The sequence below is a fragment of the Petaurus breviceps genome, unplaced genomic scaffold (genome assembly GCF_028583685.1).
Source record: "Petaurus breviceps papuanus isolate PSGF00001 unplaced genomic scaffold, PetGlider_PUasm1.0 90491, whole genome shotgun sequence".
NCBI lineage: Eukaryota > Metazoa > Chordata > Mammalia > Diprotodontia > Petauridae > Petaurus > Petaurus breviceps.
Genome location: NW_027187263.1, coordinates 414,161 through 440,610, shown reverse-complemented (window position 1 = coordinate 440,610; position 26,450 = coordinate 414,161). Strand labels below are relative to the sequence as shown.

Sequence of the window (26,450 nt, the reverse complement as noted above, 5' to 3'; positions counted from 1 at the left end):
GGGGGGGGGGGGGGGGGGGGGGGGGGGGGGGGGGGGGGGGGGGGGGAAACAGTGCATACAGAGGGTACCGTAATGTAGCGTGTAGCGCAGGGGATCACCTTCACTACAGTAGCAATCTCAATAGGGCTTATTTTCGGGGGAGGGCTTATTATCAGGGAAACACGGGTTATTAATCATGAGTACAAATAAGGCTTTCAAGTTTAGAAATGCCCCCAAAAAGCCAATTTCATTTTTCCTTTGATCATCCCATAGAGGCAAATCTTACCCAGTGATATTTCCATTCTGATTGGGTTTCACTTTGATGAGATTATCCAGAGTTTGATCTCTTTAAAAAAAGAAAAGTGATTGTGATTAGGCAACCCAGCAGTAAATAGGTGTTTGCTTTTATATTTTTAAAAAGATAGTGTAAGGAATGTTATCCTGGGACTCATAGTCACAGAATATCCAAATTGGAATGTATTCAGAAGTCATCTAGAACCACCAGATCTGAGTTCATGATATCCCCAACAAGGGATCAACCAGCCTTTCATGGTTGTAAAACCTGCAGTGAGGGATAACCCATTACCTCCTAGAGCAGTCCATCACCCTTTAGATGGTCTCGATTGTTAGGGAATTTTTCATTACCAAGTAACTAAATTTTCCTCTTTTGTAATTCCCCCTGTGGTTCCTAGTTTTGCCTTCTGCAGCCAGATAGAGCAAGCCTAAATCCCTCTTTCCAGTGAGAGCCCTTTACATACATGAATACAGCCATTATATCCTCCTTAAATCTTTTCTTCTTCAGTCTACACATTCCTAGTTCCTTCAACTGATCTTCATATGTGCAACTAGGATTGACTCAGACATAATTTTATTTTTATCCTATGTATATAAATGGGTGTGAATATGTATATGTTACATATACGTACACAGAAATGTATATATTTATGAGTATAACTATTTAATTTACTTATGGTCAGTGCCCAGGAAAGAGAAGATTCAGGCTGTCTTTTGAGATCTCAAAAGACCAAGAGAACATCGTATACAGTAACAGCTATATTGTTTTAAGGACAACTTTCAGCAAATAAATCATTTCAACTATTATAAATACCCAAATTAACAATAAAGGACATATGAAGAAAGATGCTATCTGCATCCAAAGAAAGAACTGATAAATAGAAATGTCTAGAATAATTCTACATATATGTGTATGTGCATATATACACATACACTTATATATGTCTAATGGTAGCCATCTCATGGGGGGTAGGAGGGAACACGGGGGGAAAATTTACATGATAATTTTATTACTCATTTAAATGGAATAGTAAGTTGTACATAATAGATTTGCAGTTTCATGTGCAATAATACTGTTTTATCATACTATTATAGATATGCTTATTTTGTTTCATAAATTAAAATAAAATAAAATGTTAAAGTTAAAAAAATTTTTAAAGACCACATATAAAAAAATGAAAGAAAGAAAACACAAACAGCAGGAGGTCCCATTCTAGATACATGGGTTTGCCTAGGAGACCATGAGCTCATGGCTGGGAACCTAGTGGGTGACAGGACATCCCCCCCCCCAACACTCTTTAGAACTCAGAAAGTTATCTTTACACTAAGCTGACAAAAAGAAAAAGTCTGAAGGGTGAATCCAATTAAATGAATCTATTTAACCATCAGGAAGCAGAGAGGAAAAAAGGGGGGGGGGAAGGAAAAAAATGCACGTGATAACTATTATATATTTAAAAGGAATGACAAGTCGTACATAATAGATCATGTGTAATCATCTTTTTTATTATACTATGTTATGAAAATGTTTCTTTTATTACATAAATTAAAAATAAAATAGGAAAAAATTTAAAAAAGAAAAGATAGGAAAGGCCAAGTTTCGAAAGGCTTTAAAAGTAAAGGATTTTATATTTTAAACAAGAGGAAGCAACTGGAATTGTGTGTGTGTGTGTGTGTGTGTGTGTGTGTGTGTGTGTGACATGATCAGACCTAGATTTTAGAAAAATCACTTTGGCAGCTGAACAAAAGATGGATTGCAGAGGGAAGAGGCTTGAGCAGGGAGACAAATAAGAAGGTTGTTATCATAGCCCAGGTGAGAGATTACAAGGGCCTGCGTTAGGATATCGGCTGTATGAGAGGAGGGCGTATACAAGAGATGTTGTGGAGGTAGAAAGTCTTGGCAACAAACTGTATGTATGCAGTAAGTGAACTCGAGGAGTCTAGGAATGAAGATAATAACAACAATAATAATTACATTATATTGTTTGATATATATGTATCATATATTATATATAATAAGAGCTAGGATTTTTATAGCTTTTAGTAGGTGCCAGGTACTTTGCTAAGCACTTTATAGATACCTCCTTGAAGGTCTGGGTGATTGGGACAATGGTGGTACCCCTGATATTAATAGGGAAGTGTGGCAGAAGGGAGAGTTTTGGGGGGGGGGGAAGAGAAGCGTTCCACAGTGGACTTTCTGAGTTTGAGATGCATTTGGAAAATCAAGTTAAAGATGTCCAAAAGGCAGTTATGATGAAAGACTGGAGCTCAGGAGAGAGGTTAGGGCTGGATTTAGAAATCTTGATAGAGATGATTATTGAACCTACGAGAGCTAATGTTTCTACAACAAAAACTTTGGTGTATATAAATTGACCACAGATTACTGAAGACATTAAATTGAGGATCAAAAATAGTTAGGAATATGACCTAGAAATCCAAGGTTTGTTAAAAGATAAATTCTGACAGTGTCACTTAGATCACATATAAATATGGGGAAAACTGCCCTGGATTAAGTTATATCCCACCAGCTCTTACCCTTTTCCATTTTTCTCTGTCTTGGCATTCACTTTGATGATGCTATCAAAGTCTTGGCTTCTTTAATTAATATTTTTGGAAAAAATCAGGTTAGTAATTTTACATATAACAACCTTTTACATCAACGTTAACTCCAAATATCCACCCAACCCCTCAAGTATCACTAGATGCCCTTAAGACAGAAATGATCAGTGAAGACTTTTGACTGGATGGCAACTTTTCTTGATAATGATGTCCAGTTAAACTCTTCCTACTATAGGACACTAATGGTTGGTAATACCCATTTTAAAAAGAAAAATTTCCATTAAGCTTTATTCTAAATGAAACATACTAAAGTCTTGGATTCTTTATTAAGCATGAGCTATTTTTAAAAGGTTCAATAACTAGATCTTCTATACTATCTTTAAACAACAGAAATAATGATAATAATAGTAAATCTGTTTGTTGTTCATTTATTTCAGTCATGTTCAACTTTTTGTGACCCCATTTGGTGTTTTCTTGGCAGAGATACTGGAGTGATTTACCATTCCCTTCTCCAGCCCATTTTACAGATGAGGAAACTGATGCAAATAGGGTTAAGTGAATTGCCCACACCACTAGAAAGTGTCTGAGGTTGTATTTAATCTCAGGTCTTCCTGTCTCCATGCTTGGTACTCTATCCATTATGCCACCTAGTTAGGCTTCAATTGTTGCTACATAGTTTTATTTAATGTACCTTATGTGTAAAATACCTGGTATGTCTATCTAGCTCTGTGTACCAGGAGAAAGAATAATCATGGCTAAGAAAAGCAGTAGTATTGGAAATTCCTTGATTAGTAAAATCCTTATACCAATATAAGTCAGCACACCTTTCTCTCTGTTGCTTAAAGAGTCTTAAAATTTGCCTGGGGTCCTTAAGGGTTAAGTGACCTCCCGAGGGTCATATATTCAGTATTTGGCAGAACTTGAACCCAAGTCTTCCTCAGTCTGAGGCAGATTTTTCTCCCATTACATTTCTTCTTCCTTTCCTCCTTCCCTCTCTCCTTCTCTTTTTCCTTTTTCCCTTCCTTCCTCTCCCTCCTTTCTCCCTCTATCCACATAGGGAGTCATACATACCCTTACCTAAGGGTGCTCTGCCCAAAGGAATATAAATTTTGATTGATGAAACCTAGCAAGATGCCTTGGAGTCTTGGGCTAGATTTCTTTTTTGTGAACCTCGCCTTAAACCCAAATCACTTGGGCTCTCACTGATTGGTCAACAATGGGTCCGATCCAAGCCTCACTTGGTCATTGTTTGGATGGTTCTGAGTGAGTGTAAATAGCAATTGTTTCTGGTTTGGCCAAAAACCCTGAGGGTCTTTCCCTTTTAACTACATAAAAGAGGTCATTCTTTGCCTCATTTTTACCTAGCCTTAATCACTGATTGGGCAGTGCCTCACACAAACTGAGACCTAGGCTTAGCTCAAAGAGTTTAGCTCAAAATGGCCAAGGCCTCCCACCACATCTGGGGCCATCTCCAATCATCCTGACCTATGTCTTGCCACTGGACATGGTTCAAGAGGAGAGAGTGAGGCTAGTGACCTTGCATAGACCTCCCTCACTTAAATTCAATTCACTTGCTAGTCATGACATCTCCTTCCTGATATCATGGTCCTCTTTGTGAATGAAGGAGAAACAACGATAAAAATGATAACTCACTGGGGTGGATAAGTGGTGTGGTAAATAGAGCAGTGCCCCTGGAGTCAGAAGGACCTGAGTTCAAATCTGACCTCAGGCACTTAATACTTACTAGCCATGTGACCTTGGGCAAGTCACTTAATCCCAATTGCCCTGCTTTCCCCCCTCCAAAAAGCAAACAAAACAAAAATTAAAAACTCACATATAAAGTACTTAGCCCCCCTCCTACTCCTCTAGTCTTCTTACATCTTATTCCTCACCATTAATTCCTAGATCTAGTGACACTGGCCTCCTTGCAATTCCTTGAAGATGACACCCCATCTTCCAGCTCTGGAACTTTTTTTTTCTGCTGTCCCCCATGCCCATTTCTACCCTCCTCGTCTCTGCCTACTGATTTTCAACTAAATCTCATCTTCTACAGGAGGTTTTTCCCAAGCCCTTTTAATTCTAGTGCCTTCCTCTCTGAATTATTTTGTTTTTCCTATCAATACATATTTGTTTGCTTCTTGTCTCTCCTGTTAGATTTTGAGCTACTTGATTACAGGATTTTTTTTGCTTCTTTTTATGTCTCCAGTGCTTAACACAGCACCAGGCATATAATAGGTGCTTAAAAAATATTTATCGACAGATATAATATTTTTAGGTATAAACACTTTTCCCACAACAATTCATTGAGGTAGCTAGCTTTTCATTTTAGGAAACCAAGACACAATATGATGCTGTAAAGTGAGAAAAGCAAAGAAGTTGACCTAGGAAATAATCCCAACAAGCTAGTTGTCTTACTTTTTGCCATTTCTGTCTTCTGTGTGATTCACTTTAATTAGGTTTTCAAGTCCTTGGTTTCTTTAAATATATCAAGGAAAAAAAATAAGTCAAGTTAGGGTTATTACATCTGTTGTGTTTTGTCAGTAGCATTCAGGAGAACCTCTTGACCCATTAAGGGACCTGATGTTTTCAGAGCCACAATAAGTCAAGAGATAATTGGGGCTTTTCCTTGAGGTGTCAAAATTTAGAGGGTACTGGCAGTTGTAACCTTCTAGGTGGTAGAAACCACTGAATTTAGTACCAAGCAAGATGACATGCTTACTTTACCCAATATCTGCACTCTAGGTGATCTCTGTCTTGGCCCTGCTTTGAAGGGACCTCCCTAGCACAGGCTTCCATGTATACCAACCAGTCACTGACCCCTGAGCCAGTATTCCTGTCCAGCAGTCTCTGTCTTCCTCTACCTTTCTCCTTGTTCTCCCCCATCCCTAGCTGCTTCCCCTAAACCTCTTTTGTAGAGTTGTTCTGGTTGCCAGAATTACTAGGTAATGCCCGTGAATGTTCTCAAACCCCCAAAAGTCTTAGTATTCTTTGAAACAGTTAAGTCATTGAATTGTCTTTGCTGTTCATTGTGTAAAACTGGCAACAGGTTTTAGTCTAAATATGCTGTGCTGAAAATCTCCTCCAGCAACTAATATCCAGCAATTCAAATGAATCAATTTAGAAGCAAATTTTCCAACAAGCTTTACCCTTTGTCATCTTTGTTCTGATGAGGAGTTACATTGATGAGCTTGTCAAGGTTTTGGTTTCTAAATTTAAACATGAAAATAATCCAAATCAGTGATGAGATATGAAAAGATCTATGAAAGATATTTCTTATGAATAGTCCAAGTGCAGCAATATTAAATGGCTAAGTAGAAACTGAAGTTTTTATGTCCATCATGACCGAACTTTGATAAATAAAAAACCTGATATGTCTCTATTGCATATACATATAAATTTTTATGTCAAATGACAGAATCTTCATAAGCCTAATGCTTAAAAACACAGTCAATATGAAAGATAATCCCATTATTGATTAATTCTTACCCTTTGCCATTTTCATCAATCCTGGCCTTCACTTTAATCATATCGTCAAGATTTTCATTTCTTTAAAGATAAAAAATAAAAGTGATTTCATTCAGCAAACATTTATCAGGCAGTATCTATGTAAGAGGAACTTTACTAATGAATAACTATTGCATTAAATTTTCTGTTAGTTATCACTTGTTACTTTGTCCAAGTCATATTTTCTTCTTTCAATTTTGTAATGTCTTTCATTGATTCATGGGAACTGAAAGAAGTGACTAATTCCTATTTCAAATCCCACTAAATATCACATCATTTCAGACTACCTCTCTTCCCTCATTTCTCCATACCACCAACTGCATTATGCCCAATATTTATATACCTCCCTTTTTATGTACCTGTCTTATTCTTACTCTATTCCTGAAATATCTTTCCACTCTCAACTCACCAAATACTTTCCCTTATGTCATCTGAATTCTTACAATCAGACCCCTCCTATAAACTTTGCTGAACTATAAATATAAGATAGGTTAGCCCTACCTTATCTGAAAACAAAATTACCATAACAACCTATTTTCTTCCCATTAGACACAATTAATCTTTAACCCAGTTTGTACTTCTATTTAATGTAATTGTGATAGATCCTTTTAACTTTTGTACAAATGCACTTATTCATGTTTGTGTGGGGTTTTTTGTTTGTTTTCACATTGTCTCCATCTTTATTAAGGGCTTTAATTCCTAGAGATAGAGACAAACTATATTTGGCATGGTCAATTTGAACACAAACAGTACTGCAGTTTCCATAGTTGGCATTTAAGAAGAGATTTTAAAAGATAGTTATAACAACAACTATGATGATAAAATTGCCCTGTGCTTAGTAAGTAGTAAAAATACAAATAAATAGTCAATATGAAAAGTGCTATAAACAAATTAATAGAAAACTCATCCATTCTTACCCTTTGCCATTTTTGTCAGTTCTGGGGTTCACTTTAATGAGATTATCAAGCTCCTGATTTCTTTAAACATGAAAAAATCAATAAAAAATGTCATTGGTCATTGCCCATTGTATCGATTAACACTCTATGATATAAATTATGTCAGGTTATGTAATAACCATTTACTGACCACTTTATTCAGGATTCTGGTGGGGCTGGTAGGGATATAAAATGATAAAAGATGTGCAACTTTAGAGTCAGAAGGGACTCTAAATTAAAGAACATCTGTTCCAAATTCGACACTTAAAAGATGAGAAAACAGAAACCTGGAAAATTTGAGTAGCATGCCTCAAGTCTTACAAATATGTTAGAGATCCAGGAATAGAACCTAGTTATCCTAACTTCCCTCCCAGAGCTATTTAGGCCATAGATTTAGAGCTAGTAGAGACCACAGAGTTATATACTCTAACTCCTTAATTGTTCAGATAAGAAACTTCAAATGGAGGTGAAACTTCATTTCACCTGAGGACTGGTGACTTGCTCAAGGTTACATAGGCAATAAATGAATGAATGAATGATCTGGGATTTGAACCCAGGTCCTCAGACCCCCAAATTCAGTGTTTGTTCCATTGCCTCTCTTTCTTTGCCCTTAAGGAGCTCAGAAATATGGTTGGGAAAACTAAAAGGTACACATGTGAAATGACAGGATCAATTACAAAGTCAATCAATCAATAAACATTTTGTTAAGCACCTGCTATGTGCTAGGCACTGTGCTAAGTTCTGGGGATTCAAAAATAGACAAAAGAAAATTGCAATGTAAACGACCAAAAAAATGATACATGGGAATCCTAATACACAATACAAGAAAAAAATTCTTCACTAAATAGGACGTAGAATAAAAGGAGTGATAGATAGTGGGGGGGGAGGGGTGGTTGGGGGGTTGGGATTTCCAACAGAAAAATGCCCAAAGTTCCTAACTACATTTAGTTCACTGGACTGACCCATTAGTGTTCATTATATATAACATACCTAGTTGCATGGAGCTTGTAGTCTAAGGAGATGAAATACTGACCTAGATAGCTATAATATACATTATCACATAAGAGGGTTAAAAAAAGAAAGTGCCATATGAGATCTGAGAAGGAAAATTTCTAAAGAAACAAAATCCCTTTTGTAAATCACATCTCAAATAAATTAATAACCCTTTTAGATCTATGCTATCTATGCCAGGAAACAAAATTCCCCTTTTATTAAAGACTACAGGACTAAAATAACCTGTCTGGACAATAATATATCCAAATTAAGAGAGAAGTCTTACTTTTTATCAGTTTGTTCTGTCTTAGGATTTGTTCTGAAAATGCCATCCAAGCCTTGGTTCCTTTAAACGTAAGCAGAAACACATAAATACACACACACACACACACACACACAAAACAAATCAGCCCATAGTCAATAGTAGTATTCAATTTGGCACTTAATTTGGCAATAGCATTAAATTCAAGAGAATGGAGATTAAAACCAGTTTGGAATAAATGGCCCAACTAGCAATTTCTAAAGACCATGGTACTGCAGTCCTTGAATGTACTGAGTTTCAGACTAAAGCCCAGGAAGGTTGTCACTTATTCCAGTTCCCACAGCTAATTAGTAGCAGAACTGGTACTAGAATCCAAATCTACTAATTAATTGCTAATCCCTAACCCAATGCTTTATTTGTTTGCTTTGCTTTTACTATAACTGCCTCTGTGTTTTGGTTAACATTTTTAAAGTTTGCTTTGCACTTTTCTCATTCATTCATTCAAATTCTGTATTCTAAAAGTTTTTTAAGCATGTTCGTGCTAAACACTTGTAAGTTAACATTGAACACAAGTTAAATTATTCACTACTGGCTCTTAACAGATTTTTAAATCACTCATTTTGTGTAAGAGATGCAAAACCAGAAAATACACAAAATGGTTGGAATAATATAAATGACAATAAGGCTAAGAAGCAGCTGAACTCAGATTAATTGCAGTAACCAATCTTCATACCAGTGGACAGGTGAGGAAACACATTTCCCTCTTCTTAGAAGGGAGATTACTAGGTCACAGATGAGAGATTTAGCACTGGAAGGTCTTATATATCATCTGGCTCAACTTCTTATCATAGAGATGAAGAAAAGGTTCCCCCAAAAGGTGAAATCAAGTGCCCAACATCACACAGGTGATAATTGTCAGAGTTAATTGAGGGACCATATGTATGTAATATTACATATGCTATCACAGCTGCTTTGTTGATCAATTTTACTTAACGTTTTTTTTTTTTGTTACAAGGTAAGTTTCCATAGGTGGAGCATATGATGGGAAATTCCCATGGTATAAAAAGCAAATGGCTTAAACTGAACTTCAATTAAAATTTGAAAATTAGATAAGAAGATTGTACTAATATAATAAGTGATGTTTTGTTAGAGTCTGATCTACAGTGGCAAAAGTGCTCATTTACCAAACCAAGCCAAGTTAATGGGAAGAGATATTTTCAGTCTTCACTTTTAACTCCATAACAGTAAATTAACAAATACAATAACAAAACAAAATCCTAACCTTAGTAATCCTAGATTTTTTTAAACTTCCATGTGTTTTCGATATTCAGAATCAATAGTTCTTTTAGATTTTCGCTTACATTGCTTCCATTAAAATATTTGCAGATTGCTTTTCTCAGATCCAGTGTATTTCCCATTATACTGACACACACATCTCACATAAAAAGACACAAAGGTTTCCTTTTTAAAAAACAATCTCTTTTAAATTTTACCTATTCATGTTTTTGTTCATTTTGATGAGATTATCCAGGTCTTGACTTCTTGGGAAAAAAAAGAAATCCACCATCAGTGAAAATCTACCCAACAACAAACTAGGTCTAATTGTGAATTCAATTTGTAGGAACTATTCAATCAATTTATAATCAATAAAGGGAAAATTCCAATAAAGAACATAATGCTTGAGATTTTTCAGATGATCCTTTGAAAAGATAATTGCAATAAATAAGCAATGATGATTCAGTCTTTTGTCTAAATCAAAATCCTCTTTTTATGGATGTGAAGTGTTCTCATAATAAGGTAACAATAATAAAAGGTTATTTTGCCTTCACTTCTCACCCCTAAGAATTTTCTATGAAGGTAAACTGAAGAAGAAAGAAATTAAGTTTATATTTTAGTTTCTTTAGTTGGGACAGCATCTTAATATAGAACACTTTAGAGAACTAACTGTAAGTAGTCTCCTAAAGTAGTTGGGAAAATTTTGGTCTGAGGAAGCTGAAAAACTTTCTTCTCTCTTAGAATTGGCGTTAGCTCTAGAAAATTCAACTGAGATTCACAGATTCAATTCAAGGTGATTAAGTCTAATCAGAAACCAAGCTACCTTGGCAGGAACCAGTGAGTTACTCTTTTTTTTTTTTTCCTTCCAGAATTTATTTATTTATTTATTTTTAGTTTTCAACATTCATTTCCACAAGATTTTGAGTTACAAATTTTCTTCCCATCTCTCCCCTACCCCCACCTCAAGATGGCAAGCATGCTGATTACTCCTTTCCCCAGTCTGCTCTCTCTTCTATTTCCCCATCCCCTCCCCTTGCCCCTTTACCCCTTACTTTCTTGTAGGGCAAGATGAATTTTGATACCCCATTGCCTGTAAATCTTATTTCCCAGGTGCTGGTAAAATCAATTTTTTAACATTTGTTTTTAAGACTTTGAATACCAGATTCTCTTTATTCTTCCTCCTCACCCACCCCCACGGAAAAGGCGAGCAGTTCAGTTATAGATTATACATGCGTAGTTATGTAAAACATGTTCATAGTAGTCATAACAATGAATTAATCTTAAAGGCACCTCCAAGAACTTTGATTATTTTTTAAAAAACATTTTATCATTATATTATTTATTATTATAAATTGACACTTGGTAGATACCAAATAAAACAATCACTCCCATAGAGAGCAGAACAGAAATGGAGAATTGTTCATGGAATTGCAGATCTCATATGCAAATTTTGTCTTCTGGTTAAGGATATAAGTTCAATATGTAGCTTTTGAAACTCTCCTGCTTGCCTGACTTCTTTCTGCCCCTTTCCTTCTTCTCTTTACTGTATTAAAAAAGAAAATTGCCTCAACTGCCCATTTTTCTTTCCTTTTCTCATTTTGTTCCTCTCTCCTTCTTAAATCTCCCTTCCAAAGTGGAAAGAAGGAAGAAAGGAAGGGAGGGAGGAGGGAAGAAAGAAAAGAGAGAGGAAGGAGGAAAAAAGGGAAGGAAGAACAAAGGAGGGAAGAAGAGAAGAAGGAAGGGATAAGGAAGAAGGGAAGGATGAAAGGGAAGAAGGGAAGATGGAGGAAGGAAGAAGGGATAGGAAGAGGAAGGGAGGAACAAAGGAGGGAAGAGAAGGAAGGAGGGAAAAGAACAAGGAAGGAGGGAAGAAGGGAAGAAGGAAGGTAGAAAGGGAAATCTGAGTGATTTAAACTATGGGGAATGGCCAACTGATGATTACATCCGATAGCAAAATGCAGCAGTATGTTTTCACATTCATCACTTCTCTTGTCTGCTGTCACCATTCAAGGAACTAAAGGGGATTATTCCCTCCAAACCTTTATCTTTTAGGCCCAAAGCTTTTCCCCTTACTCCTGTTTCATACTCTTTCTCTTCAGTGAGTCATCATTATATTTACAACTAACAGCAGAAAATATAAGAAATTAAGAAATCTTGGAACAAATTGCATTTTTTTACTAAATCTAATGTTTCATCCATGTAGTGAACTCCTTACTAACCCAGACTATCAAATATTCTGCCATTTGCAGTTTTATCAAGGTGCCTGGAATACTCAGTCAATGCTTGTTGAGTGGTTGTTTGATTTAGAGATTTTCCTAGGGCACTTAGTTTAAGTGACTTGTCCAGAGTCACAGAGTTGGCATATTTCAGAGACAGGACTTGAATTCAGGACATCCTGACTCCTGGGTCAATCCTCTATCCACCATGTCACATTTCCTCTTTACAAGCTACATTAAGATAGAAAAATTATATATTTTATGATCTGGTTCCAACTTACCATTTTATTCTATGATCTGGTCCCAATTTACCATTTAGGCCATAGGCCCCACCACTCTGCTACATGCTCTTTCTTTACGATCTTCTATTTCTTTACTCAGAGTACAGTTATTATGCTTAACTAACAATGAAGGGCTCCATCATGATCTTTGTTGTTGTTCAGTTGTTTCAGTTGCATCCTATTTTTTGTAACCCCATTTGTATTTTTCTTAGCAAAAATACTGGTTTGCCATTTCCTTCTCCAGCTCATTTTAGAGATGAGGAAACTAAAACAGAGTTTATTGACTTCCATCTTTTTCGGTTTTGGTTTTTTTTTTTGCTTTTTTTGGAGGGCAATTGGGGTTAAGTGACTTGCCCAAGGTCACACGGCTAGTTTTTGTATTAAGTGTCTGAGGCCTGATTTGAATCCAAGTCCTCCTGACTCCAGGGCCAGTGCTCTATTCACTGTGTCACCTAGTTGCCCCAACTTGCATTTTTTTTCATGAGGAGCAGCGTTTTGAACATTTGTTGATTGCTTTGTGTCTTCTTCCAGTAGTGTGGTGGAGCCAGTCTTGAGTTGGCTTATAAAAGTCAATGGTTAAATTTTCAATGCAAGCATTTACACCTCAGAAATGGGCAAAAACTACAAATCAGAGCTTGATTTATTGTTTCATTGATCATCCAGACTTTAGAAAATGATGGAGAAAATGTTATTAAAGCAGACTTAAAAATGTGCTGTGGGAACATTGGGAGAGAAGAAAGGGGGAAAATCGGTTGTTAACATTTACCAGCACTTTCAGGCTTCTCTACTGGTCTACTTTAAGCCCTTTAAACTCTGCCTCTGAGCAACCGATTCTCACAGAAAATAAAATCCTTTCTGATTATTTCTCCAGAGGTAAATCTTGAAATAAGGCTGAAGCTGCATTCTCCTGGATACCAGAAATGGATAGCCTTATACTGTGCAGGATCCCAAACCCAGAACATTTTGAACTAGTTTCCTTTCACTAGATGTCCAGCCTAGGTTAAAAAAAAAACAAAACTACAAACCCACATTCTTTTCCTTGATTTTATTAACAACTCCTCCTCTACAACTCTTCATACCTATTTTCCTCATCTACCTCATCTATCCTTGGTTCACAATTGATTCCCCAGAGCTCTGTCAGTACCACGTTGTCTCTCACATTTTTTTTTTTGCCTTTTTTTAAGGGCAATTGGGGTTAAGTTACTTGCCCAAGGTCATATGGCTAGTTTTTGTATTAAATTTCTGAGGTCAGATTTGAACTCAGGTCCTCCTGACTCTAGGGCCAGTGCTATATTCACTTCGCCACCTAGCCACCCCTGTCTCTCACATTTTTTTAGTTTGTTTTCTCCTTATCCCTCCTAAGCCCTGATGATCATTTATGTAACAAAAATGTATATTTATAAAGTAGCATTCACTTATCATAAGTCTTGCTTTCAGACCAAGGGACTGCCATTTGGATGCATATACATGTAATGGGGAAGTGGGTTTCATCATAGCTGCCTCCCAGGGTTGACCTTGACTAGGGGAATGTCCACGGGCCCCTTGAGCCCCTTCACTTCTATGTTTGCTCAATTGTTCTTGCACTAGAAAGGTGCCTGGTACAATAGTATAACAATATAAGCAAGATCCTTTCATGCCTTTGACAATATGGTAATTTAGAAACTGCCACAGAATTGAATCCTTTAAAGTATATTATTTGTTCAATGGTGGAATTGATGCCTGAGAATAAACAAAAGAAGAGACAAAGTTGTTGCCCCTGTCGTAAATTTGATTACCACTGTATGCTTGCTCAGGACAAACGATATCCATTCTCCTGACACACTACTCCATTGTTATTTTTCCTTATTTTAAATTCTACTGGCTAACCTCTAAATTGTTGAATCTTTCTGTGTCAGCTGGGCAAAGATGAAACACAGCTCTATAAATCTTGCCCCTTGTACTTTATGACTATGCTGCTATGCATTCTGACAAGACTGCCACAATCTCTCTCTCTTATCTGTCTCTGTCTCTTTCTACCTCTCTGTCTCAAAATAAAATTGGGCAGCTAGGGAGTGTGATGGATAAAGTTCCAGTCCTGGAGTCCAGAATATTCATCTTCCTGAGCTCAAATCTGGTCTCAGGCACATACTAGTTATGTGACCGTAGGCAAGTCACTTAACACTGTTTGTCTTAGTTTCCTCATCTGCAAAATGAGCTGGAGAAGGAAATGGCAAACCAGTATTTTTGCTAAGAAAAACACAAATGGGGTCACAAAAAATGGGATACAACTGAACAACAACAAAGATCATGATGGAGCCCTTTGTGGTTAGTTAAGCATAATAACTGTACTCTGAGTAAAGAAATAGAAGAGCGTAAAGAAAGAGCATGTAGCAGAGTGGTGGGGCCTATGGCCCAAATGGTAAATTGGGACCAAGATCATAGAGTCATAGAATCCCCTCATTTTGCAGATGAGGAAACCAAAGTAGAGAAGTTAGGTGACTTGCCCCAGGTCACACAGCTAATAAGTGTCTGAGACAGGATTCAAACCTAAACCTTCCTTATTCCAAGTCCAGTGCCCTATCTCATGGGAAATCTTGAAGACCTAGCCAATAACTGAACTTTTTTTCATAGGCAATGGAGGCCTTGGAAGGCTTCTAAGAAGAGTAATTATGTGGTTAAAGCTTTACTTTAGGGAGAGTAATCTGGTAGGTATATAGAGTGGATTGCAGCAGGCCAGAAAAGAGACAATGAGAGCATTGGAGAATGGACCAAACTGAAGTAAACATTGAAATTTTTTTTTCTCTCTGGCTCTTATTTTGCTAGATTTCATGTAGGCAGCCCATTACCCTTCTATTAAGACAAAATTATCTGGGGAAAAAATACAATAAAATTGAATAGTTTACAACTTTAAAAAATTATTTATATTTCAGTTTATGTTCAAAAAGTAGGTTTTGAGAGTCATCTAAGTCTCTTGAATAGGCCATTCATATATTGTGTCTCAGCTGATCATTTCATTTATTTTATTTCAGTTCTATGTTAGTGGCCAATCTTGTTCAGATCTCTGTACAATCTCTGTACCCTGTTTGAAATTTGGTTCAGAGACAACACTGAAGTCAAAACTAGAGATGGAGATTTCTGCTTGGATTGGAAGTTGTGGGGCTGACTTTCAAAAAATTGTTAAAGTCATGGGAATGTCTGAAGTCACAAAAAAAGAGTGTTTTAGAGAAAGTAACACATATAATTATCATCTATTTAAGGTGAAATGTCAATTTCATCTAAAATGGAGACTTTTCATTGGGAGATAAAAGCTTTCTTTCAGAATAATTTACAATGAGAGGCATTGAGATTTTGATCATAATAGAAACTCTTACAGTAACAGGTTAAATATGCTTTCACTGAGCATTGAGAGAAAATAAAAAACTAATGGATTCTGAGGATCTTACCCTTTGTCATTTTTACCAGCATCCACTCTGATGATGTCATCCAGATCTTGTTTTCTTTAAATAATATAAAATCAGAATAGATCAGCAATAGGTAGGTCAACATAAAACCATTATTTGTTTTCAACAAGTTAAAATGGCTTTATTCAGGAATGAGTCAGGTGAATGAAATAAACAATTACTTATATTGAAAACCTTTTCAATTATCTAGATCTTCAGGGTTCAGTGAGATGATCTCAAAGGTGCCTTCTAGGTCTAACATTCCATGACCATATCAATTCTATATTTTCAATGAAGACCAACTCTGGTGCTTCTCTGTGGCCCAACGGTGACCTTTAGCTTCTTAAAAACTCCACCAGACAAAGGTAAGTTTTATCATGGCAGAATGACTTCATCTGAAGTAGAGAGATGTCATGCAGTTGGCCAACTGAAATGAACATTTAGAGTTCCTACCAAGAGACTTGAATTTTGTTAACCTTTTATATGTTTATTTTAAGTCAATGGAGGTGTTTTGTCCATAGTAATTCATAAAATCATCTATGGGTTGCATTCTGCATCATAGGAAGAAATTCACAAATCAATGAGATCATAGATCTATTTGAATATTTGAGTATATATGGAGGAAGGAAAGGATTGCAATTTGTATCAAGTGAAGGAACATCACTGACAACATCATAGCTCTTTTGAAATATCAAATTATGAATTCTACACCACACCTCCTATAGTAGTAGTTATAGCAAGGTTTTAGAACTGCCGCCTAGTGTTCATTGAAATAACACCCCTATTCATATAACTTACATTAAAAAACAAAACAAAACACCGTACTAAAACAGACTTCATGTCCAAGCAAATATAGAATTGTGGACCCAGGATTTTATACCAGAGCTAAATAACATTTAATTACATATGCAAAAGATGTATTGTTTGCCTTTCTGGGCCTCCAAATGGAAAAAAAGGAATCTATATCAATCATTATTCAATAAAGTCCTACCAGAAAAACATTGAGAAAAGCTTTGTTTTAGTCAAAATGGGTTTATATTTCAAGCACAGTTACTAAATTAAGCATGAAATGGGAATCAGCAAAGTTAAAATGTAGACTTCTGGTTTTTCTTAACAATTTATGATCAAAGATTATCTTTGGTCTTTTCCTGTGAGTTTGCCTGGCCTTCTTATACTTTCTTACTCATTCTCAAGAAACCATCTTCAACAATTATTTTTCCTCCAGAGGCTATCTCTTAATTATAAAGGAAACATTTCCTTTACATGTCCTTTCATTTAAATTATCTTGCTGTGATTAAAGCAATTTCAAATATGCAAGTTGTTCTAATTTCATTTTAAGGACACTGGTGAAGGAATGGATTTCTTAAAAGAGGTAATGAAGCTAGAACAAGTCATATGAAATGTAATTCCTTCCATATGAAAGCAAATTCACTGATCCAAGATTATGGTAGGTTACCCCTTACAAAATAGACTGGACAAATTCCCAGGATGCCAGGCATCCTGTTGGGTTTCTAGGGGCGGCAGAATAGCTAACAGAATATGCTTTGGTGGGAAATTAGTGGATGCTTTCACTAGGTATCACAGTCTAGTTTGAATGAAGCAGTGTAGTATTTAATAATTAGCATGGTATCCCTATTCACTTACCTATTATCCTGTCGTGCCTGTGGAGGTGTTGGAACTGGAGAATAAGGCCTTGGAAGTGTTAGGGGCAGAGTAGTTGATTCCCTTTAAAACAAAAAAGTCATTTCATTATACAAAAAGGATAATTTTCCAAGGTCATGAACTATACAACTTAATCTTAAATAGAAATATCATCCATAATCTAATCCAATGATGCCCACCAGCAGCACATGTGAACATCAGTCTATTACAATGTGTAGGAGGAAAGAGGTAAGAATCCGTAATGGACAGAGGTTGGAAGAGATGAGAAATTATGATTATGGAAAGTGAAAAAAATTCAGTTTAACTTTTTATTTTTTTAGCTACTTCGACTCCAATTTCAGGTACAACACATCCTTTAAATAGCTTAACACTTCATGAGGGTTCTTTGCTAAAGCCTTGGCATACCAGCCTAGTAGCCCATGAGCATGATAAACAGCACTCAGCCATCAAAATATAAGCTTCTTTGTTAATTAAGTCAGCTCCTCCAGGCTGCTAGGAAAATATCAGTAAATATTTTCAATTCACTGGCTCTCAAGGTAAAGAGGAGCTAACATTCCCAAGTAAATCTCTGCCTAAACACTATCAATACAGGATGCAAATAAATATTGCCAGGTTGAACCTTTGGATAAAGTACTAGAATAGTATTAAGACTAGCATGGTACAGTGGATAAGAGTGCTAGCCATAGAATAAGGAAAATGCTTGAGTTTGAAGCCTTCCTTGGATATATATTAACTGTGTAACCTTGGGCCAGTCATCGAATTTCCCCATGCTATCAGTTTCTTCCTCTGAAAATGTGGAAAGTAAATAGTACCTATCCCACAGGTTTATTGTGAGGATTAAAAAAGGTAATTTGCATAATGTTCTATATTGTTATTATTATCTGAACTAGCATTGTATAATTACATAACTTTGGAAGAAGGTCATGGCATATTTTGTCTCTGATGGGAGCCAAGGTCATATTAAGGGCCTATGAATACATATGATATGGAGGGTAACAGGTATTAGTCTGAAGACTAGAAGTTTTAAAATTTGTACATGTCAAGTTGGTTTTGCCTGTTGATGACTTATAAAGTATTTAAGTACTTAAGTGATGATTTGAGGAACCCCCGAGGCTTTCTTGCCCCTATGTATCACCATTCCTAGCAGGAATGGGAAGAATGCCTGAAATTCCACCATTAATAATTTATGTCCTTGAGTTAAAGCCTGGCCTTCTATTAAAAATGTAAATGCTTCTGAGAAGGGTGTTTACCTAAAAAATCATTTTCAACCTTTAACACTTTGATGTGAATTCAACAATTCCCTATGTGCTTGGCACATAGGAGGTACTGAATAAGTTCATATTTATTGATTGAATTAATTTTTTATTATTAAATTTATTGAATTAATTACATTACATAATAAATTAATTTATTGTTATTAAAACTTCAGAGTTTGTCAACTAACTGATAAGAAGATGTGGAAGGTGATTAGGGAGTGAGACGGGTACAAATTCCTAAGGGGAGAAGATGAACAACTGAGATGGCGAGAAGAGTTCACAAAGGGGAGACAGTAAGGTGACCTACTTTGCCTACTTCACAGTTTAGTGTAAGGTATAAAAGGATTTATTCCAAATCTTCATCTGCTAAATTTTCAACATTTTAAACAGGCTACATTCTCTACAAGGTTCTCTAAATACTGATGGTAAGTGTAGGAAGAGAGAAAATCCCAGAGAAAAGGATAATATGGGGAGGGACTTAGGAAAATGGCCCTGGGATGGATCCAAGAATGCCCAGGATAGAAACAGCGGGTGTATAGAGTTGAGAAGGGGGGAAAGTAGGGTTGACAGAGAAGTGAAATTTTATTCAGCACTAGGATGCATTTTCACCCCTGCTGGGACAGAGGCCAGTCAATGCCAGGTTTATTTCAACCCACCTCAAAGGGGCCTTCATTTCCATCTATGTGCTGACAAGCACAGATGACAAAACTGAGGAAGTCCACAGCCAACTGCGAGGGCTCATTTATGCCCTGCCAAGAGCACAACATGCTGCCAAGCATGGGCGATTTAAATGCAAAAGCAAAGGAGGAAGCTGTTGCTCTGAATGTTTTCAAGAGACAGGAAGAGAAAGGTACTCATGTAGAATGTTCCTTGCAGACAAATGCTTTGAGAAGCCTCCTTTCTTTGTGAACATCAACTTCCCCACCAAGATAGACCCAGGGAGTTCTCTAGAATTAGAACTTCTTGACTAAAGTTGTGCAGAAAACTAAATAAAGAGAACTGGTCTAATTCTGAGCTTTGTACAATGTTCACAGAAGGCTGTGCTTGATTTTCAAACAAGACAGAAAACAAACTCAAAAATCACGACTGTTTTGATGAAAATGTTTCCTATTCATTTACCTTAAGTTCCTGAAATATTTTGCCTTGCCTTGGTGACTTCTTTGACAATGAAGTCAAGAGATGTATGGCCTACAAAAATGGCAAATTTGATAAAGGACATTCTTTTGCTATTTACTATAGCAGAGGGCTGGACTAAACCAGACATGATAGGATATCTACTAATGAATTACTCCTTCAGTGTTCAATTCTCCTGTCATTGCTCAGTTGGCTGGGTCAGGACCCCATTTAGCACTTTGGCCACTATACCACCTAGTCTCTCATGTCTTATCATATTCACCTCCAATTTTCAGCAAAAAAGAGGTATTTTTCCCCATCAGATTCATACCCTTCCAAAGATTTGCCTATCAATCCATACATAAGGCACCTAGCAACATTTCTTTCATCAATAGACATTTTCAAAGTATTTTTAAAAATTTATTTATAACAAAAAAAAAGTCTATATTGAACATAGAACCTATTATCCAAGCACTGTACCAAGTACTAAGGGATATATAAAAGAAGAAAAAAGTACAGTCTTGTCTTTCAAGGAGTTTGTCATAAGGTTGGAGAGACAAAACACTTCAATGTACAAGAAATAATTATAGACTATAATAGGGTCCAGCTAGCTAAGGGTCAATATTATATGAATGCCATAGAAGTCACAGGAATGGCTGATGCGCACTCACCGCTCGCTCCTGAACACCCTTCTTTTCTTCTTCTGAGTTTTTGTGACAATGTTGTCTCTTGGTTTTCGTCCCACCTATCTGTATTCTCTTTATTCTCCTTTGATAGGTCATCGTCTATGTCAGGGCAGTTAGATGATGTGATGATAGAACACTGGGCCTACAGTCAAGTCCTGAGTTCAAATCCTGCCTCAGACACTTATTAGCTGTGTGATTTTGGGCAAGTTACTTAATCTTATTTGCCTCAGTTTCCTCATCTGTAAAATAAGCTGGAGGAGGAAATGGCAAACTACTCCAGTATCTTTGCCAAGAAAACCCCAAATGGGATCATGGAGAGTCAGACATGACTGAAACGAGTGAATAACAATGATTTATTGCTATTACTGTTATTGCTTTGCCTTGAATTCTTTGCCTGGCATCTGGGATGAGGAATAGGGGGAGGAAATCAGCATAGCAGAGAGGAAGCCTGCACACACATATGCATAGGCCAACCCCAGACCTGAAGGGGGAGGTTTAGAGTGGATCTCCATTGCCCTCTTCTGCTAGGTGAAAAACCTCTGTCCCTGGAATAAGGGAAAGAAGAAATTGCTTTTAAAGAAAGGCATAATAAGATTGCCCTTTTCCAGTTTCCCATAAAGGACTAATTTAACCTTTTATAGTAGGATTTTTGACCAACCAACAATGTTACCTCATAATAATGATTTGATTCTCGTGGAAATAGCATTCACTACAATGATGTTTCACCTAGTATCATAGTTTTGCAGAACCAGTTAGTGATATTAAATAGAAAATGCCTTTACAGTAAACAGTAAGGACTCCCAGACTCCATGTTGGATTACTTAGAGCTTTTCAGATTGGAAAAATACTTATTGGCTGCTAAATTATTTTAAGACTTTTTGACAAATTGGCAAGAAAAGTCATCTGTTATTTAACAATCTCATACTTGTAAGCCCCTTTGGAAACCTATAAGACAGGATTACTTGTCATCAGAGGCAGGGTCTCTTTTTTCATAATAAAACTATATTAAGAATTCTCTCAATATGCAGATCAACTGTTATTTTGCCTTGTTCATGCAAAAATCAGAGAAATTCAGCTCTTTCCATCTGTTTCAGTTCCTCTCAGAAAGGCCAATAAACAGAAGTTCAAAATATCAGAAGTCAACATTGCTCATTATTGTAAAATAATGGAGGGCAAAAGCCTGTCTCCTCAAACATATCTGCATACATCTGTATGCAGAAGGAGACGGCTTTTGTGTGCAAAAATGAAGAAAGAAGCTATTGAGGTAGTGAAAGCATTTTCAATCCGAGGAAACAAAAATGCACCAGATTTAAAAAAAAAATCAGAGCATGGTATAGTTGAACAAAAACACTGCCAATAGTTAATAGACCCGGGTTTTAGACTTAAGTTATTTAACAAATTTGCTCTCTTTTTTCTCTTATCTTCTCAGTTTTCTCATCTAAAAATGAAATAGTTCATCCTTAGTTACTTTCCAACTCTCAAATTCAATGATTCTGTTTGTAAACTGGGAACTGCATTTATTATGCCCCCAGGACTAAAGAGAGATGTTCTCAATAACAACATGTGTTAGCATATTAATTTGGTGATTCTGGGTCATCTTCCATGCATAAAATTATTTTTAAAATGTAAAACCAAAATGTACATGTATTTGTAAACACTAAAATAATTATTGCAAAAGTTAATGAATAATCTATGAATACAGTAAAACATGAATACAAATCTCACCGTTAACAGTCTCCAATTTGACTAACAGATTTTATCTCAGAATCTTTTTATTCATAAAACATTATAAGTTAATGCAAAACAGATTCCAGTTGATCAAATATAGGTATTTTTACTTGTTATATTATTAGATTTGTAAATGAACTGGTACCCAAAGGGTTAACAATATTAAAGTAATAAGGAAATAGTTTCATGGTGGGTTTTTTTTTAAACATCATTTATGGTTTACAGTCAAAAAATAGCTGCAGAGCAAGGTTGTCATGGCAACTCACAAATCGATCAAGCATTTTTCTTTTAATTGTCCACCAATCAGCTAACTGGAAAGGATAGGAGGAGGAGGAGAAGGAAAATATGTGAAACAAGTGAGAAAAAAATTAAGATGGTATATAGAAAGAATTTAATTAAGGAATTACTGCAATTTTGTTGTCAGATACTTGGGATATTGGGGGTGAAAATGAATATTAGAGGGGCGGCCAGGTAGCACAGCGAGTAAGAGCACCGGCTCCAGTGTCAGGATGACCTGGATCAAATCTGGGCTCAGGTACTCAGCACCACACCCAGAAATAACTGGCTGTGTAACCTTGAGCAAGTTACTTAACCCCGATTGCTTAAAAAAAAAAAATGAATATTAGAAACATTTTCTTCTTTGCATTTTGACCATTATTCTAGAAACTACTATGTGTTTCCCCTATTATTATTATTTTGTAGTCACCGACTGACCAGAGTAGATAATTTTTTTGAGTATGCTCTGGTAAACGAGTACTATATATTCACTTCTCAGTAAATTTCTGAAAGGACCTTTGGTTATCAGTCATCCATCCACAGTTACAAGCCTGAATCATATGCCTTATTTTGATTTAATGGAATGGAGGGTGGAGAGGAAAAGTTGCATAACATTTTTTGTGCCAAGGGCTTTAGAGCCAAGGTATAGATAGGTGAGTGGTACAAGGTTGCTTTGAATAAAAATTGGCAATTATGGTTTTAGAGAATTCCCTCAGGGAATTTCTCCAGGTTGCACCCCTGCTTTTCCTCTGAGACATTTTCTACAATGTCTCATAAACCTCTCCACCCTGGAAGCTCACTACATCTCTGTGTTTCACACATTGGAAATACTTCTATCTCTACACCCATAGACTGGTCCCTCCCAGAACCTCTAAGGAAGACACTTATATTTTCTCTCTTCTCCAGGCTATAATTCTGACTCACCTTCTGGATTTCCTCTAAAATTGTCACCATGCCAAGTACCTTCTTGTACTTATACACCTTCAAGTACCAAGCTCCTTGAGGACAAGGACTGTCTCTTTCTACTTATATTTGTATTTCTGGCACTTAACACAAAGGCTTGCACAGAGCACTTAATAAAAGCTTATTGATGACTTGGGGGCACTGAGGCCTTACTCCAGGAGATTTCCCTGGGGGCATTAGGAGATTAGCAGATTTGCCCAGGGCCATATACTTCCTTCTGGTCAGGACTCCAGTTTAGGTCTTCTTGTCTCCACGCTCAGTTCCTTATTCATTTTCCCACACTGCCTGTCTTTATGCTATGTTGTGGTATAAACAATGACAATATTATTAACTCTCCTAAAAGAAAGTAATATATTGTATTTGTCATTCTGAACTAAGAAACTGGATCCCCTCCTCTAAGAGGAACATCTTGAAGATCAAGTAAAAGGACTTCTAGGAGTTGAGTTACCCTTTTTGCCATGTGTGCTATAGGCTTGATCCAATTTTCTCTTGGACTCTTTATATACTTGTGGGAAAATATGACAGAGACATTGGGGAAAACATTTTATTCCAACTGATCTTCCTATAATATATCAGTAAATAATTCATCCTAAAAGAACCTTTTTATGCAATTTAGACACATTTCATACTTTCTTCAGGACTAGTAAATGTTATTAATCTTCCAAAATGACTCTAAGTTTGAAAATAGATGAACAACTAAAAAAAACAAAGATGTACACTGGTGATTACTGACAGCTAATTTTCTCTGGAGGGAGAACTTTCTGATAAATATCATAATGGCAGTAGATATCAGGGGAGGAAACAGTAGGAGTTAGAGGAGGAGAGTCTGAAGGAATATTTCCCAATTGTATATTTCAACAGTATCCAATAATTTTCATTATTCACCACATTTTACATTTCTCTTCTATTCTATATTTCTTTCTCATATACACCCTATTCACATTCTTGCCTGCTGTTTTGCTGTTGCATCCTCCAGGAGATAACAGATCAGAGACCAGAGACTAGAGACCATGCCCCTACTGCTCTGAAACTCCCATACTAGGCTTCATTGTCCTGGCTGGTAAATGCCTTATATGCCCTGCTGTATGCAGCTGGCCCCAGACGTACTTCATTTTACGATCTGAACCTGTGGCCTGGCCCTCTAAGTCCTCAAGTGAGTCCCTTTGACTGAATCCAAACTTCATTGACCCTCTAGGTCCTCAATCCTTTGAATCAAAGGGCCACACTTGAGAACCTAGGGGGCCACAAGTGACTTCCAGCCTGCAAGTTTCCCCACCCTTGACTTAGAGAACTGAGTGAGGTTCAAAAAAGTGAGTGATGAACACATTCACACCAATGACTGTCAGAAGTTGGATGTGAAACCAGAATCTTCCTGACTCTAGCTCCAGCATTCTTATCTACTGTTCAAATAAGAATGAGAATTTTTCTGAAATAATACCTAAACCTATCATACCTTCTTGGATGTTTGTTTATAGGGAGAATGCATTACAATAGTTTTAGCACTCATAGCATTAGGCTAGAAATGGCCAATATCCATGGTTCCATTGACAACAATGTTAGATGAACACCAGCGAAGCTCAGCAAAGAAAGGCAGATTGAGATGAAGTAGGCATTTTAAAAAGTTCTGCATTAATAATCATGGATCATATCTTAAGCATACAACCCAGGGAATAATTATAAATAGACTGAAGACAGGGGATATAGTCTCCTCAGGAAAATTAATTGCCAAATAAATGATAGAGATAATAATCACTGTACAGTCAGGAGAGGGAGTGACTATATATAATTTGCTGGGAAAGCTATGTGGGGAAAAAGTGAAATTTGAGCTTTTTTTTGGATTTTTGAGTTTTGGATGAGCAGGATTTCAATGGGTGAGAAAGAAGGAAGAGAGCATTGTTAAGGAGGGGAAAAGAATATCAATCACCTAAGTGGATTAGTTTGACTAGGTTAGAAGCAGGTCTGTGCTAGAGTCACCTAATAACGGTTCTTGAGAGCTAATTGGTAATTTTCAGCATAAGCATTTATACATCAGAAATAATAGACATGAAAAATCAGGGATTGGTTTATTGCTTTGTTAATTTCCATACTTAAGAAAGTGATGGAGAAAATGTTAATGATACAAATTAAACTAAAAAGTGTGTAATGCTCTCCCCACCCCCTACACCCAGAGAGACAATCATTAAACATTTACCAGTATACCACTGGTTAGAAGGCTTATATATAGCATGTAAAGCTAGGGATGGTCTTTCGGGATCTCAAATGCCAGGGTACAGAGTTTGAACCATAAGATAATTCCTAAAGGCATTGAAGATTTTTGAGTAGGACATGTTAACATGATGCATGATGTAATTTTTAGGAAGATTAAACTGCAATGATTTGTAAAGTGGATTTGATTGGGGAGAGTATGAATATTAATAAGTAGGCCATTGTACTAGCATAAGGTATAAGATGATAAAGGTCTTATCTAGACCACTGACAGAAATAGAAAGGAAGAAACAATTGGATAGAGAGGAAATAAAGGTAGCAGGCATAGACTGCTTATGAAAGAGTTAATATGAAAAGAAGAAAGGAAATGGAGTCATCGTAAGAAAGAACAGGGGGCCATGTGAAGGTACTAGGTTGGGGTTTTTGTTTTTGAAAGATAATAGAGCCCTGCACATGTGTGAAGTCAGAGAAGAAAAAAATTTTAAGTCAATCAGAAAGCTAATTTTAAAAATCTAGCCAAGTTTGCTAAAAAGAAACATAACAAAAAATATTAAAAAGTAAGAAAGAGAAGTTGTAGTTTCAAGTTTCTCAAATGAAAAGTACTTTAACAATCAAGAGTTTTATTATTGTATTAGTATGATTCAGTCCTTTTCAGCAGGTAAATCTGAAGTAGTGTTGCCCCTCCTGACAAAGAAAAGTTTTATGGTACCTACTAAATGTATCATCCATGACTCTAAAAAAGGAACGAATGTTTAAACTGATCGATCTGCTCTGATAGTAACCTTTTGTCCTTAGCTTCAGTGCCATGGATGTCAGCCAGTGTGCAGAAGAAGGATTATAATTCATC

General features: G+C 36.5%; 1 protein-coding gene across 1 annotated transcript in view; it reads right to left on the bottom strand.

Moving 5' to 3' along the window:
* Positions 1 to 26,450, bottom strand: part of SCEL (sciellin) — a 147,051-nt gene that overhangs the window by 55,591 nt on the left and 65,010 nt on the right. Inside the window, exons 9-18 of the mRNA XM_069062662.1 lie at positions 17,359 to 17,439; positions 15,718 to 15,771; positions 10,017 to 10,064; positions 8,548 to 8,607; positions 7,251 to 7,310; positions 6,316 to 6,375; positions 5,976 to 6,035; positions 5,245 to 5,304; positions 2,806 to 2,865; positions 266 to 325 (exon numbers count right to left, since the gene is read on the bottom strand). Of these exons, the coding sequence (XP_068918763.1) occupies positions 266 to 325; positions 2,806 to 2,865; positions 5,245 to 5,304; positions 5,976 to 6,035; positions 6,316 to 6,375; positions 7,251 to 7,310; positions 8,548 to 8,607; positions 10,017 to 10,064; positions 15,718 to 15,771; positions 17,359 to 17,439 (603 nt within the window). The remainder of the gene's footprint in view (positions 1 to 265; positions 326 to 2,805; positions 2,866 to 5,244; positions 5,305 to 5,975; positions 6,036 to 6,315; positions 6,376 to 7,250; positions 7,311 to 8,547; positions 8,608 to 10,016; positions 10,065 to 15,717; positions 15,772 to 17,358; positions 17,440 to 26,450) is intronic.